We start from the raw sequence: 17,116 nt of genomic DNA on the forward strand, positions 1-17,116 counted from the left end.
GGTTAAAGAAGAGAAAGATAAATGCAGAGAAATCCCATGTTCATTTTTAGAATTAGCTCCCACACTGGCTGGGGAGATGGCCTAGTGGCTAAAGTGCTCGACCCCCAGAGGTATGAGGCCTGGGGTTCAGACCCCCAGAAATTCAGATAAATGCTGATGGGTGTAGTGGCCATCCTGTAGTTCCAGCCTCTGAAAGTGAAAATGGGACCTCCAGGGAAAGCCAGCTAGGAAGACTGGCCACAACAGTGAGCTCTGGGTTTGACTGAGAAATCCCGCTTCAATAAGTAAAGTAGGAGAGCAAGAGAGGATGAGTCCAACATTCTTGGCCATGCACACCCCTATCACACACATGCAAAAGCATGTGCACACACGCATGAAGACTGGAAAAAGAAAAACAAGCTGTCCACATCACCTAAATGAGTGACAGACTTGATGCATTTCCTTCAAATCTGGTGGCACGTTTTACAGAAATAGAAACCAGTCTTAACTAATGCAGAACAAAGCACTGTGAATAATCTAAGCTTTTTTTTTTTGTTTTTTCAAGAAGAACAAATCTGGAGGCATCAAAGCTTCTGATTGCAAAATGTATGGGAAACTCTGGTGATAATACAGGGTAGTAGTGTTATAAGGACACAGGCACAGACCAGTAGAACTAGATAGGATGCTTAGGATCACATCTTATGGTGATTTGGGGGTGGACTCTTGCCTGTCAGCATGAAGGGCAGTGTTCAATTCGCAGTACTATAAATAAACAAACAATATCTCCCAAACCCATCCACCAACACCAATCTTTACTTAAAAAGAAAAGAATGGGGTGGTGGTGGTCCTGGTGCACATATGTTTAGTCCCAGCACCCAGGAGGCAGAGGCAGGTGGATCTTTGAGTTCAAGGCCAGCCTGGTCTACAGAGCTAGTTCTAAGACAGCCTGGGCTACACAGGGAAACCCTGCCTCACAAACAAGACAAAACACCCAACCAACAGTAGCAATGAAACAAAACAAAGAAAAGAAACACCCCCTCCCACCCATGTGGTCAGCTAATCCCCGATGAAGGTTCTAAGAACTCGAATTGAAGGGAGGCCAGAAGCCAATATAATGAAAAACAGCAGTGTCTCATGTATTTTATGGCAGGAATGAAAAACAGAGCAACCATATTGGAAGACAGTTGAGCAACTTCTTACAAAACTAAACATGTTCTTACTAGGTGACCCAGTGACCCTCCACCTAGATGTGATGAAGTACAGGTCCAGACAAAACTCTATGGTCACAGCCACATGGTCATAATCGCAAAGCCTTGGATGCCACCAAGATGTCTTTCTTTTATAAAGATTTATTTTTTTTAATTTTCTTAATGTATTTGTATTTCTTGCATGAGTTTATGTACACCATGTGTATGCAGTGACCTCAGAGCACAGAAGAGGCCATCAGATCCCCTGGAACAGGAGTTACTGATAGCAGTGAGCCACCATGCAGATGCTGGGAACTGAACCTGAGTCCTCTGCAAGAGCAGTAAGTGCTCTTAACCACTGAGTGCTCTCCAGCCCCCGAGATGGATGCTTTTCAATAGAGAAGCAAATAAATGGCTTATTCACCTCATAGAATAGTAAGTGATAAAAATAAACTACCAAACCAAACTCTGAAAAGACAGAGAGCTCTACCCATGAATTAATGAAAGTAAGAAGCCATTTTTGAAAGGCTACATGGTGTATGACAATATGATGTTCTTGAAACAAAACAATGGAGTCAGAAAGAACACTGGTGTTTCCCGTGTGTGTGTGTGTGTGTGTGTGTGTGTGTGTGTGTGTGTGTGATAATCTGTAAATGGATTTTTTTTAGTGCAATGAAGCAATTCTTTATGATACTGTAATGGTGTACATTCAGCGATAAACCTGCTAAGGCTGGGCAGTGGTGATGCATGCCTTTAATCCTGGCACTTGGAGGTAGAGGCAGGAGAATATCTTGAGTTTGAGGCCAGCCTGGTCTACAGAATGAGTTCCAGGACAGGCTCCAAAGCTACAGAGAAACCCTACCTTGAAAACAAAACAAAATAAAAAGAGTAAATCTTCTGAGCAAGGTAGTGCTTGCGTGTAATGCATCCGAGCACTTGAGAGGTCATGACAAAAGGATCAAGAGTTCGAATACATTCACAGCTACATAATGATGAGTCGGAGGCCAAACTATGCTGTATTATGACATCCTGTCTTAAAAAAAAGCAAACCACAGCAATGAAAAGTGAACTCTAATATGAGCTATGTTCTTTAATTGATAATTTGTCAAATTGGAAATGATGGCTCATGCCTATCATCCCAGCACTTGGCAAGTGGAGGTAGGAAGATCACCATGAGTTTGAAGCTAGCTTGAATTACAGAATAATTTCCAAGTCAGCCAGCACTTGAATGAGACCTTGCCTCAAATGAAAGGTGTAACATTTTCCCAGGTTCAAGGAAGTAAAAAGTGGAGACATTGTGACAGCCATCAGTCTTAGAAAGAATATTGCTGCTGTAACAAACAGACCTCAGGTTGTATGACTTGAGCACAGGAGTGATTTGTAAGAGCCTCAGGTGTGTATTTACATGAACATCAGTTTAATATGGGTGAAATAAACCTAACAATAAAATCCCTCAGTCACCCTAGCTCTACAACAGGGTATCACAGTCACAGGGCATAAAAGGTGCCTTGGCTGGGCACAGCAAGTACACTCTGTCAGAGTTGCTTTAAGAAGAGTTGCTGTGGGGACAGTCTGCTAAGAGTGGAGGTCAGAGGAAATGGCTCGCAGAGGCTCTACTGCTGCCTTGCATGCAAGCATGGGCCAGTTGTCTGGGTTGTAATTCTGTGAGTAGTGAAGATTTACTTGTGTTGGGCCAGTGAGCGATTTCTCCATCCTACCCTGACTGTGTCCATTGTGCTTTGCGAATAGATGCACCCTCTGTGCACCTAGACCTCCACGTGCCTTCCAGGTAAATGTAATTAATTCTTCTAGTAGGAAGAACCGCTAAGCATGTTCATTTAAACTTTGGTGTTCTTCTGTGCTGGCTCTCAGGACAGGAAGTCCAGGGATGCCCAGAGAAGCTACTTGCTGTGTGTGTGTGTGTGTGTGTGTGTGTGTGTGTGTGTGTGTGTGTAAGAAGCAAGAAAGGGATGGATTTGAGGGGTAAGGGGATGTACTTTAGGAGCAGGGGGGTTGGGGATAGAAATCAGCGAAGACAGATGGTAGATCACCCATGCCTTCCTCTTGTACAAGGCAGGGCCTAGGTCCTACAATCAAACTCTATTATGGAGAGAACACACTTGCTGAACTGTGAACTTCTTGGATTTGAATATTTCTCTGGCTGTAGGGGGGAAAGCTGCAGTTGACTAGAGATCTCTTTGTACCCTACTCTCTCTAGATGAACGATAGGATACAAAGATACACCTTGTAGGGCTGAAGGGAGGAGGTCAAAGATGTGTATTTTTTTAAAAAATGTATTTAATTTGAACATTGGCAGTGCTGGGGACCAAAGCCAGGGACCTGCATATGCTAGGTAAATCAACAAAGGAGCCACATCTGTGCGGGGAATATAAATTTAAGCTCTCAGCGATATGACTGAATCAGTCTGTGCCTCACAGAGGCTGTTTCCTGCCTTTTCAGTTACACAGCAACATTGTAGCGGAAACCAGACAAGTTGAAAGCTACTGAGAATATTTGTCCTTCTTGGCCGAATTGCACTTTGGGAATTAGAGGAAGTTCTGAGTAAGGGTGAAACCTTCCTTTTAGCTCATGGTTTTTTGTTTTGGTTTTGTTTTTGGTTTCCTCCTTTAGAAATAGAAGGCAGGGTCTGTGGCTCAGTGCCTGGAGGACAATAATCTTCTTGAACCTGGCTGTAGGGGACTCTGGTTCTGAGCCAGGGTCAGATAATTCTGATGGGCGGACAAGCCCAGGACACTAGGACAAACAACTTAAAAGCTCTCTCCTACTGTGAAGCCCACCACTCCAAGACAAAGGAGTGAACTATATGCATACTCCATATTGGCCACCAGAGGGAAGACCTGAGACAGGAAGGCCAGAACCAGGTGCCTTGTGTCTCTAGCAGGGACGGAGACCCCAAGGACAATCTGCATTCACAAACATTGGGGTGCGAGGTGTGTGATGTGGGGTCTTTTGGGTGGTATCTGTGCTAACTGGAGACTGGAAGAGAAGTTCGATTCTGTTCGTTTCTGTGGAGTACGTGTTCATCTGTGCCCTAATCTCCTCAGCATCACATAGCCAGGGGATCTTGGGGATCCTTTCAGAGCCTAAAAGGGGCAGTTTCTACCTGCCCAGTTCTGGTAAAAGCAGTGTATGACTGTCCTCGTGGTCCGCACTGGTCATTACTCAAAAGACACACCCACTGAAGGCAGTCGTGGGCTGGCATCAAGCATGGCTGCTTAGCTGTTCAGAGATCGGTGCCTTTGTATTCTGTAGTCAAGAAAGCAATCATGGTTACTTGCACCCATCCCAGCAGAGCACTTTAGCCAAAGACCTTTGCTTTAGGCACTGCTCCTTCTGCTGACCATCCCAACCTCTGCAGAGCTCATTGGAGTTTGTAGCCCTGGGCAACTGGCCACAGTGGCACAGGGATTTGTGGCTTTTTCTTCTTGCCTACATCTAAGCTCCCATCTTCCCGTTAGCATTTTGTTCTGGGTGTCCCTTTTCTGTGGCATTCTGATCACTGTGCTTCCTCAGTGCTCCTAGGGCACTGCAGAAGCAGAAATGGTCACTCCAGCTTTCCACACAGAGGGGAAGATGAAACCGAGAGCCTTGGGTTAGGCCAGGACTGACTTCATACTGGGCACATAGTGAGGAACTGAGAACAGCCAGTCATCTGGGTGCATCAGAATGACAGCCCTCAGCTCATCTCCCCCGCCCCCAGTTTCTGGTTCAGAGACCTTATAAGTTTCTAGTGGGTGTTATCTCTACTCCATCCATTCACATATCCATCTTTTTCAAAGCCTGGAGTCCTCCTGCTGCATTCTTTCTAAAGTGGGGGGTCAAGACTTTGTAACAGGTTCTTAGCTCTGTGAGTTCAAACAGAATTACTCTTCCTCAGGCTTGGTGATGGGGTACACCATATCGTATAGGTGGCATGATACAACGACAGTATCATACAAGCACAAGAGAGAATGATGGATGGAGTGGAGAGAGGAACAGCTTCAGGCTGTGGCTCCAGAATGGCGTGCTTGCCGGAAAGCAGAAGGCCCTGGGTTAGAGCTCTTTTCCCCCCCAATGTCTCCAAAATATAACTTCGGAAATTTATAATGGGGACATTTTCCTAGGGACAACTTGTATGATTCCTGGTTTGTGTTATGATTCATTTAACTTCATGTGCATTGGTGTGAAGGTATCAGGTCCTCTGGTACTGAGTTACAGATGGTTGTGAGCTGCTGTGAGGTTGCTAGGAATTGAACCTGCATCCTCAGGAAGAGCAGCTGGTGCTCTTAACTGTCCAGTCCTCAGCTTGTGTGATTCTGAGGTTCATTTTAAGATTAATGACACTCCCTGTTATCAGGCTTAGTCAACACATGGCAGCTTTGTTAGGAGAAACAGCATAAAAGCACAGGCAGTGTTTCCCTCCCATCTCCCACAGGAATAAGCTTTGCTAGCAGAATTCCGACGTGGTTCCAGGGAGTTGGGGAAGAGAGCCTGAGCAGACAGCAGCAAGAACCCGCTCAGTGCTAATGTCAATCGTTTTGTTGTTTTGGCATGGTGGTAATGTGGAAGAGCCTGTTTGGTTTTCCCTTAACGACTAAAGTGACGAAGCCTATTTATTTATGTACCAATCACTAATGCCTGCTATGTGGGTCTGACATCTTGCTGGACCGCATCTTATATGGCATGACAAAAAAAAAAAAAAAAAAAAAAAAAAAAAAAGACACAAATATTAGAAGTGAAAGAAAAGAAAGCCCAAATGTTTCTTTACTTCTTTTAAGATACAGTCTTGGTAAATTTGTCAGGCTGCCATTGAATTTGTGTTCCTCCTGCCTCAGCTCTCTGAGGCACTGCAGTTACAAGTCTATGCCACTAGGCCCAGCTAAACACAACTGAGCTCTGGACAAGCTAGACAAGCACTCTACTACTGGGTTATTGTGTGTGTGTGTGTGTATTTTTCTCTGAAAAGAGAGGTTTGCTTTGAAGCTCTGTGTATCTGCTGAGCATGGTGACAGGAAAGGAGTCCAGAGGGAGGGACATGCAACTGCAATGGAGGCCCACTTTCAGTCTCTGACAGGGTACCTCCAAGTCACCCCTCAGCTTATTCCCCTAGCCGACACCAGATGGTTGTCTCAGTAGACCCCACTACTTGTCCTGGTGCTGGGTGAGGAACTGCAGGGAGGTGGGTTCTGGAAGATACTGTGAATGTAGTATAGACAGGTTCATCCTTGTTTCCATGCATTTAATTTTTAAACACCCAGAATTCCCTAGGAATTTTCCACTGAGTGACTTTAAAGAGAGTTAACAAACACAATCAGGATTAACCATCTGTCAGTGTAGATGCTTCTTTCCCACCCCGTTTTATTTTCCTGTATTGAACTTAGCAGTAAGTTTGCTATGATATGCAAACTACAATTATTATCCTTCATTAATTAAAGTTGGTTTTTTCTTCAGGGCCTTCTATGTGCCAAATATTCTCTTAAGCTCTAGTCTGAGTAGATAAATCAATTTTGGCATTGTGCCTCTGGATATTTATGAGGAGACGTGTCAATTATCCTGGGTTAAGACCCTTGTATGTATGGCTGTGGGAAGACTGACACTAATAAGATGGATGGATTGGACAAAACAAAATATTCCATAGCAAATTGGTAAATAACAAGATGTATTAAAACCCATTAAGACCAAGAGCAGGAAAGTGCAACAAAAATAAACACTGTAACTAGAGGCTATTTTTGTTTAAATGAATTTGAATCTTATTATCCTTGCCTGACAAGCAGTTATTTTTCCTGGGATTTAATATGCCCCTCCTTCTCCTGCTGCTTTCTAGCTAAACCTTACTGCTGGCTTTCCCTGAGAGAAAAGCATAGTTTTGCACACATACACACACACATACATACATACATATATATCCTCTTGGCTCAGCACCCTGAGTGCTGGGGATTATAGGCTCCACCTGATACACTTTCTGAGCCTTAAGTTTTTAAGCCAATCCTGGCTGACATGTATTTAGGATCTCAGCTGGCCTGATTGGAAGGGGAATCAGGGACTGGCTTCTGTTTTCAAGATGCACAGCTTAAACTGAACTTGAATGAATTGGCCAGGAACCTCACAGTCCCTTGGGAGCTGTAGATTTTAAGATTAGATTTGAAAGGGTGATTTTTACACCTACTTAGAGACTGGAAAAACAGAAGACCCCCTACAGTGGCCAAGTGCAGAAAACAAAATAAAACAAAACAAAATAGGTGAACAGAGCCCTAGGATAATTCTGTCTTTATCTGGCTAATGGTGCTGAGCAGGTGTGAGCCAATTAAACAGATACTCTCCTCCCCGGAAAGGCTGCCCCATGACCCAGACTGAGCATTCTTTGATCTCAATGTGCGAAGGTCAAAACCATGCCTCAGCAGTTCTGTCATCTGCCCGGGGAACCTTCCCCACGTCCACTGCACCAGCTCTTCCCTTCCCCTGGTATTGTTGGAACATCACAGTCTGGCTTCACAAAGGCTCGCAGGCCAGTTGCACTAATAGGGCCATTAAGGGAGGCCTGGAATGCCCTCAGTGACTAGAGGCTGTGTTACTCCTTGACTCAGTTTCCCCTTTCTGTGGGCTATATCCTCTGCAATCTCTTGTTCTTGCTCCTTCAAAACGCAACACGTTGCTTCTGGCAGTGGGGGTTTTAGGAATCCCTAAAGCTAGCGTCCCAGCAGCTTTTCCTTCCCTCATCTGCAGGCGCCACACCCACACAAAAGGAGTCAGTCTTAGCGTGCCAGCTAAGAGGGCGATCAGGCGCAAGAGTGGGTCCCTTTTGGCCCATAGGCGCCGGCCTCCATCTCTTGTTCTTGGTATCCTGCAGTCACAAAAAAACCCCAAAAAACAAAACAAACAAACAAACAAACAAAAAACGTCCTGGGGTGGGGCGTCCAGTGCCCAGCAGTCCACGACCTTCCCGGATGCTGTTCTTGTTCCTCCAGCCGTCAGTCCCCTGTCGTAGCAGCCGCTGCAGGGCGGAGGCCGCGCCTGGCGAGCGGGGCGGGGGAGGCCGCGGTGCGGTCGCGCGCTCGCCGCCAGCGAGGCCATTGGCTCTGCGCAGTCACCCCACGCGGGGCTGCAGCGGCGGCCTCCGCGGATTGGCGCGCGGGCGGGCGTGTGCGTGCCGCCCGGGCGGTGCTGAAGCCCCTCCGTCGCTGGCTAAAGCCCCCTGCTCACCCTCCCGGGACGACCACTCCTCCATTGTACCCTGCATTGCAGATGCAGCATCTGGGGCCGCTGCCAGCTGCAGTCCCCACTCACCCGCCCAGGCACAGAGAAAGGGCGCGAAAGGCGCGCTCCCCGCTCGGGCGCACGCACCGCGCCCTGCGCGCACTGCAGCAGTTGCAGCCCGGGCGCTGAGCCTTGCCCCGCCTTTCTAATTTGCATATACCACGATCCTGGCCAATCAATGAGCGTCTCTCTCGAAGCGGATGGCTTTTGCCTGGGAGGAAAGGGAGTGGCTGGAGGCGCATGCGCGGTGGTGGCCGACTAGAACCAAGGCTTTTATTGCTGTAGTTTATTTCCACCCCCTTCCCTCCTGTTCTCTCTCCCTCTCTTTCTTTTTTTCCGCCCTAGCTGGATCTGTGTTGGAGGAGAGAAGAGACAGAGGATTGCATTTGTCTCTTATAGGTTTGAAATCTCCTAACAGCAAGAGCAGCTAAGGGATTGTACCTTTTTCCTACAAAAAATACATATATTTTAAACCAAATCTTTTTTTTTTTTCCGGCTATCTTTGCTTTAAAGCTGTCCTCTAGAATTACCCCCTGCCTCCCCCAGGAAAGATGTCTTATCAGGGGAAGAAAAATATTCCACGCATCACGGTAAGTTTGGTACTCGGAAAAGGCGAACAACCTTTTGTGACATATACTAGCTAAAGAATGTATCTTAAAGGCGGAGGAGAGAAAGAGAATCAACTTTTCCTTCTTGTTGCCAACGGAGGCTACGGTGGTGAATGTAGGGGTGGGGGTTGGGAGATGTAATAACAGTTATAAGGCACGCAATTTGCAAAGCATTGAAATAGGCGCGGGAGTGCATGGAGGTAGCGCGCCAGATCCGCTGTATCCTTCATTGTCAGTACGAGATGCTGCAGCGCTGCCCGCGGGGTGCAAGCAAATGGATGCCAGATTGAATATGCATGGTCGACGCTCGGATATTGTTCTCCGGCTGCGTGCCGCAAGGCTGGGCACCGGGAGTTCGGTGGTGGGGAGCTTGGAAAACAAATCCTCCCGTGTCTCCCGCCCCCTCCAGAAAGAGCTTTCTGGTGCCTTCTTCCTGCGAGAAGGAGAGTTCCAGCCCGGAGGCGTCATGACAGCGGAGGGATGCTGGAAAGGGCAGGGTGTACCAGGATGATGTGGAGGGAAGGGAGGATCGGCACTTGATGATGAGCAGAGAAGGGCGGGAGCTTTTTGTGGACGCGGAGGATTTGGGGAGCCCTCTGGTTTGGGGCTGGGGTCTTGGCAGGGCTCCCGGCTCTCCTTCTCCGTCTTTCCTGCCCCTTCCGCCACCAGGGAGGCGGTTGTGGTGGCGCATACAAAGCGGGCTGGGCGGGTGGGCGCTGGGGACAGCAGCGAGCAAGCTCGCGGAGGTAATGGCGCTGGCTGCGACTCGCTCAGTTGGCCCGGCCTGCCCTAGACAATGATCACCGCGGCGAAGGTGCTGGCCTCGTTCAAGGCCTCCATCCCTGCCAAGCATCTGTGAGAGGAATTCGCGATGCTTCAGGGATGCAGCGGGTGGTGCCCCTGCCCTCCTCCTCCTTTTACATCTTTTACTGAAAAAAAAAAAAAAAATCTCACCGGTCTAGTTTTCTACATCCTCGAAAGAAATCCCGGGCAGGAAATTCATTGTTATATAATGCTGTGCGATTGCACTGGCCAGCGTGTGGCCGGCTAGGACCCAGGGACACGCATATTTGAAGGTATCCTCTAAATAATGAAGATGGGTTTTAAGGCCAGATTTGAGGGTGAGCTTTTTCTCTGCTTGCCTTTGGGGCCCTAGGACCCCAGCCTCCTTTCCTTAGTCCACAAGGACACACCCATCTGCAGGAGTGGTGTAAGAACAGTTGCCCAGGGGAGGGGGCGTGTGCCTGGGGTTTCAAGCTTGGTCTGGATAGTTCTCAGGCTAGGGTGGATACTAGCTTTTTTTCAAGCTCCCCCACCCCCACCATCGGTACCAGATCCCAAAGGACTGACACACAGGATGCAATGTAAAATGTTCACTGCTCTGAAGGACCTCATCTGGGGAGCTAAGGAGTAGGGGTGGGGAGAGTTCCTGCAAACCTCTTGTGATTTGTGTCTTCCTGTGCGAATAAGACAGTTTCATTTTGACAGTATGGGGAGGGGGAATAGGCAACCAACAAGACCACTTTTTAAAAGAGCGCCCCCTCTAACCTTTAAGAATATGTAATCATATGCCCTGGGACATATTGGCTCTCTCCCTCTGTCACTGTGGCCTGCCTCTTATGTAATAAGCCTTCTAGAAGCTTCTAGATTGAACAGACTATAATTTCCCCCTTCCTCCCCATTTCCTCCCTCCCTGCCCCTGGGGGATTGTCGATGAAGGCTCGGACAGGTACTTCCTTGAGGAGGGGAAGGTAGTGAAGAGCAGGACTTAATGCCTCCCAGACTATAGACATTACTCAGGAGAGAGAAGGAGGGATCCCTGCAGGCTTAAGCCCACTAAGCCTCAGTTCCCTCATGTGTCATGGTAGTAGAATCTTGCTTCATTCACTTCACAAAGATTCCAAGGCTCCCAAAGAGTGATGTGTAGGGCAGGACTGGTAAAGATTTTGTTGTTTACCCTCTCCATGTTGACTGTTTTCAAGGGCTTTTCCAGTGCCTGCATCTGGATACAAGACCCCTGCAGTGTAAGCTGAACTGATCTTGTTTTTCACTGTAGCAGAAACAATAAATATTTCCTAAGCCCAATAGTGTTTACATTAATGTGCAACTGTATCTTGTTTTCTTTGTTCTGTAGCATCATGTGTGTGTATTTTAAGGAAAACATTTCCCTTTTCTTGGTAGTAGCAAAACCCAAATACTTGTTGAGATTTTACTTTGTACTAGAGTTCTGGTTTAACTGTTCTCAAGGTGAATGCTGCTCTTTGAAAGGGGTAGCATAATACAAGGGGATAGATAGCTCTGCTTGTAAGGCTTATCTCTATTCTGAAATAATAAACCTATCCATCCACCCAACCCAGGATGATGACATCACATACATCCCATCCACTGTATTTTAGATAGCTGTGAGTCAGAACCTAGCATTTCTTTTACACGCTCTTGGCTCTCTCAGTTGGATTAACCTTTAGATTTTTTTTTTTTTGCACAAAAGTGGGTCAACCATCTGTAGTGGCATTAGACTTAAAAAAAATCCCCATGTTTCTCTAATTTTATCACAAAGCTCTCCTTCTTACCTGCCAAATGGGTATATTTTTATAGTTCCTCCCTTGCTCCTGCACTTGCTATGATTTCCCCAAAGAGAAATGAACACAGAAGGGACACACTAAGCTGAAAACTTGTTATGGCTGAAGTCTGTGTTTGGGTAGTATATGCTATGACAACAGACTTTTGGTCAATTTCCTCCTACAAAAACTTTTCCAAGACATGACTTTCCTACATGTGGGTGGAATTTTTTTTTTTTTTTTTTTTTTTTTTTTTTTGGGATGAGGTTTAGCCAAAAATCATTTCAAAAGCATTGTCTTTAGCTGGAATGTTCTGCAATGACCTTTTTTGTTGTTGTTGTTGTTTTCAGGTCTAAGGCCTTCATGAAAAGATGGTTTGTTTATCTAGGGTGAGCTTTGCCAGTGTGTTCTGACTCATTAGGTGATGAACAACCTGCCTAGCATAGGTTCACTTTGGTTAAGGTACCTCCCCCAAATTCCCTCAGATTTGAGCATCACTCTTGAATGGTGAAAACACGCCCTTTACCCCCTCCCCACAGGATTGGTGTTTCTCCCAGGTCAGTTATTTGTTGTGACCTTGTTCCCCTCTTTGTTACAGAGTGATCGCCTTCTGATCAAAGGTGGCAAGATTGTGAATGATGACCAGTCCTTTTATGCAGACATATACATGGAAGATGGCTTGATCAAGTAAGCATGATTCATTGCTATGTAGAGGTGTATACACACACGCGCGCGCACACACACACACACACACACACACACACACACACACACCATGTTCCTAAGCTTTAGCTTCTTTCATGTAAATAATCTCAAGCTTTAATGACTCTAAGAGTTGTTAAGTTGGGCTTGGAATGTTGTAACGTTGATAGTTAGTTATGTGCATCTGGCATTAGCGGTTACTGCCAAAAAAAAAAAAAAAAAAAAAAAAAAAAAATCCCAGAAGTGACCAATTTCACATAGTTTAAGCACATTTTTATCAGTGGGGTAATTAATGAATTTGGGAATTCAGATTCAGGGAATTCGAAAACACAGCACACACAAACACCCATGTATTATGCAATTTACTATTTTTAACAGAGGTGACACAGCATCCTCTTGCTGCCAGCACATGTACTTGGTTTGTGGTAGGCTGCATGCACTTCAGTTTTCCTAGACTGTAGTTGTTTGGGATGGAGTACCCAGTCATAGGACATAAATGTGGGATGCAGCCTGTCCTATTAAGATGTATATCTGCTTGCTTAATCAGGAAAGGCCATGGGACATTGAGTTAATTACCAGCAACTCAGTAAATGACTGCCTAATGCTGGAGAGATTTTAGGTTTTGTTGCTTTTTAAATTTTTTTCTTTTAGATTTATTTTATGTATGTGACTGTTTTGCCTCCATGTATGTATGTATGTATACCACATCCTTGAAAGTCAGAATAGAGCATTGGATTTTCTGAAGCTGAAATTATGGATGGTTGTGAGCCACCCTATGGGTGCTGGGAATTGAACTAGCTTTGGCTGCAAGAGCAGCACATGCTCTTAAACCCTGAGCCATCTCTCCAGCTTCATTCTTGAAGTGGCTCCTAGAATAATAAGGCCACCCCATGTTGCTTGTGTATTGGGTTCTGGGTTTGGGTATTCTAGGACTCTGGAGGGTTAACTGAGCAGAGTGTATAGCAATATTTTCATCCCTTTCCTCTGGGGATGGCTCATGGGCTCTGGAGAGAGAGCACATCTGTTGAAAGACAAACATCCTAGGGAATGATATCTTTTAAATAAGCAGTGCTCATCAAGCTCTAGCAGCAAGTGAGTCTGGAGAGAGGCAAGCTGGACTGACTGACTGCTTGGAAGCTCACACCCTGATTGATGAAGCCAGAATGAGTCTTAATGTTTCCACAGTTAATGCTTTCTCCATGTGTGTTTGTCTGTAATAGTCTCAGCTCTGGGCAATCACAGGCTATGACTTTCTTATTCCTTTAGCATCCTCAATCATGGGAGAGCATGATGGGTCTGGCTGAAGGGCACTGGCCTGGAATGGAGCAGCCCAATGCTATTTTTAGTCATAATTTAACTCCTCCTTGATAAACTTTCCTTTTTAAACATATTGGTAGAAAGATGTAAAATTTGAAAAAAAAATAATAATTGGATGATGAGATCCTGTCTTTAAAATAAAACCCTACATCTGGGTATGGTGGCACAGGCCTTTAATCAGCACTGGGGAGGCAGAGGCAGGTGGATCTCTGTGAGTTTGAGACCAGCTTGGACTGCAGAGTGAGTTACAGGACAGCTAGGGCCTTGTAGAGAGACACTATCTCAAACAAAAACCAAACAAACATAAAAAAAAACAGAAAACAAACAAACAAACAAACAAACAAAAAAAAACAATAACCCAGAACCTCAAAAACAAAAACCGTCACAATGCCCCTCTTCCAATGGATGTAATGCGTGTCCCCAACAGCATGGATATTCGTTTTTCTACCTTTATCTGAATCCACAAGCACCTGCTTCCATGTTCTACAATTGTTGGGATTGTGGTGTTTACTTTTTACTTTTCTTTTTCCCCTTGTTTTGCTCTCTCTCCACTTTTCCACCGCTTTCCCCTACACTGAAAAGGAAAATGGTGAAACCAGATGTTGGGAAGTAGAGTCCAGGCTAGAGTGAACTCTGTTCTGGAGAACTAGCTGGACCGTGTGTCAGGAGAAAGGGGAGTGTTTTGGGGCCTTGTTATTATTCAAGCATAGGGGTTTCTGAAAACTCATCATTGAATGAGGAATTTGCTGCCTTGTTTTGAGACAGGCCTCATTCTTCATTCTAGGTGGGCCAGGAGCTCACTCTGTAGCCAAGGCTACAGGACTTGAACTAGAGGTAATCCTTTGTTGGGATTATGTGAGCCCCTAAGTCTAGTTTCCTAGTTCATTCTACATCTATTCATGTTTTGGGATGAAGATTATCGCAACAACCTCAAAAGTGCTCATCGTGTAGTGTAGGTCTGTTTATAGCCTAATGAAAGCAGATGTCAGATCCGATTTGATTCCACCTTTCAACGGCCCCTCTCTCACCAACTTTGCTTTCTCAGGCAAATAGGAGAAAACCTGATTGTGCCAGGAGGAGTGAAGACCATTGAAGCCCATTCCAGAATGGTGATCCCAGGAGGAATCGACGTGCACACTCGCTTCCAGATGCCTGACCAGGGAATGACGTCAGCTGATGACTTCTTCCAGGGAACCAAGGCAGCCCTGGCTGGGGGAACCACCATGATCAGTAAGGCTTGGGCACCATCACCTTAATATGGATCCAGGACAGTGAACATGAGTGGGTGTTGCTAGATTGTAACGTTGGCGAACTGAGCAGAGCTCTGAGTGAGACCACAGTAAACCGTCTTATCCCCTTAGCCTTATTTTCTGCTAAACTTTGCTTCCCCAGTTGAACTTGAGGATGAGCTTCTGTGGGAATTACGTGGGCTAAGAGCAGGGCTTGCTGCTCAGTCCAATCTGGCACTTTTGTGCTCCTTGACCTCCAAATGTGGCAGGGTTGTGAAAATACGGCATTTGAAGCCATACATACTAGATTACAAAAATCCCAAGGATATTTCTCAGAATGAAGGTAGTATAAACAAAGTGTTTTCTGTTGGTTCGTTTTTTCAGACAGGGTCTTATGTAGCCCAGGCTGGCCTCAATCTCTCTGTGTAGCTGAAGTTAGTTACTGACCTTCATATCCCTGCCTTCCAAATGCTTGGATGATGGGCATATGCCACCACACTGAAATGCAAATGAAGTGTTAGCCTGAAACCTTCATCTCAATGATATGAAGCTCAGTTGAGGGAGCAATTTTCTAGCCTGGCTGGACACTCAGTGAGTTAGGCTACTATGCTTGGAACAAGACCTACTGATACGAGTTGTTTGTTAAACAACTCTCAGGGTTTTATGTCCTCCATTCAATCAAGTCTAAAGTGTATTCACTGGACATGGCAGCTGTGTTCAGCTTGTGAATGGTTTGATTCCAGCACGCCTTTTGAGCAGGGGTTCCTTTTGAGCAGGGGGGGTTCATGGAGGTTGGGAAGCTGCTCAGTGGCCTATCGGAGTTCCTATGTTAGAAAAGGGATTTTATCCAAGAGCAAAAGTCATGAAGGAAGAGTTAGCAGTGGGGTTGAGAAGAGGGTTTGGATCAGCACAGAAAGAGCCTCAGTTTGTGCCCCTTGAAGCCTATCTTCTTGGGTGTTTTTTGGTGATGACTGTGGCTTTGGGGTCTGTCTAGAAGGTTCCCATCTATCTTCCTGAAGCTAGAGGAGCCATGTCCCATTTGTCTCCTGCATTTTAAATCATACCTGACTCCCTGGTGTTCCTGTCATCCTTGTCTTCAGTCTGAAGCATTGGGGACAGCACTCTGTTCCCTTGTCTGTCACACCTGTGAGAGACCCTCCAGGAGTGTTACTTGCTGCTCTGCTTTGCTCCAGGCTTGGGGGTGCCATTCTTGGGAGAGCCCTTCATGCAAACCCCACCTTAGCTTGCTGCTCTGTTGGCTGCTTGGGACTTGCTTGGCTGAATGGATACTTTCCGATCTTCTTTTTTTTTCTGAGTAGCACTTATGGGCTTCCTTCCTTTCCCAGGTGGAGGCATCTCAGTATGTCTTGTGCTGATCCAGGAGACCTAAGATGGTCACTAGAGAGCCCCAGGGAGATTTCCAGGGAAGGGAAGTGGGCAAGATGGCCGGCTCTGTCTGTTGGGATGGAATGTGATGATGTTAGTGCCAGTTCAAAATGCAGTCAGTTTGGCTCAATAGGAAGGGGCTTGATGAACAGATCTCATAGAACAGAAGGGTCCAGCCTGTCTCTCAGCAGTAGAACTCACATATGGGAGACCCTGAGTTTGAACCACAGCATTGTAAATGGTGTGGGTAAACAGGTGCCTGCTCAGGGCAGGGTAGTCACACCCTACTTACGTTGCTTTGGTAGTTTTTGAAAAATACTAATGACTCGTGCAAAAACCATAGTTGCTGATGCAGGCAGGATTCCCAGCAGCCACACTACTTTCCCCCTGGGAGGGGCTCTAGTGATGCAGGTGAGGAATCAGGATTTTTTTTTTTTTTTTTTTTTTTTTTTTTTTTTTTTTTGGTCTTCTGCTTGCTGGGTACACATATATTCTGCTTGGCTTAAGTATGTGGCTGAAGCTTGGCAGGGGCATAGCTCCATGTAACTCAGTGTTGGCTTCTTTAAGGGAGCCCATGGCTTCCTGAGTACATGTTGAAGCCAGAAAGAAAGGTTTTGGATGTTTTCAAGTGCAAACTTGAAGGGCTTCTGGCTTTTGTAGAAACAAGCAGATGGGTAAAGTGGTATAAAGACTGCCCACACCTTCTCCTTCTTGTCCTTCTTACTGCTTCTAATCCCCGGCACCTGCACTGGTGGGTGAATCTTTACCTCTTTCCTTGTTGGCTGTGGTTTCCCTGGCCCTGGAGGCTCTGTTTCTACCTGGTAAGGCTCTGCCTGCTGAAGAAAATGTAGTGGAATGTTCCAGTGTAAAGAAGGTGACACATACATTGCCAGCAG

General features: G+C 46.0%; 1 protein-coding gene across 3 annotated transcripts in view; it reads left to right on the forward strand.

Moving 5' to 3' along the window:
- Positions 1–17,116, forward strand: part of Dpysl2 (dihydropyrimidinase like 2) — a 98,564-nt gene that overhangs the window by 27,582 nt on the left and 53,866 nt on the right. The window contains exons 1-3 of one of the 3 annotated variants that reach the window (XM_051195473.1): positions 8,661–9,010; positions 12,185–12,273; positions 14,651–14,835. In XM_051195473.1, the coding sequence (XP_051051430.1) occupies positions 8,972–9,010; positions 12,185–12,273; positions 14,651–14,835 (313 nt within the window). In that variant the 5' untranslated portion in view covers positions 8,661–8,971. Of the gene's footprint in view, positions 1–8,660; positions 9,011–9,305; positions 9,390–12,184; positions 12,274–14,650; positions 14,836–17,116 lie in introns of those variants that run through there. The other 2 variants (XM_051195472.1, XM_051195471.1) reach the window with 2 other exon arrangements.

This window comes from Phodopus roborovskii, unplaced genomic scaffold (genome assembly GCF_943737965.1).
Source record: "Phodopus roborovskii unplaced genomic scaffold, PHOROB, whole genome shotgun sequence".
Lineage (NCBI taxonomy): Eukaryota > Metazoa > Chordata > Mammalia > Rodentia > Cricetidae > Phodopus > Phodopus roborovskii.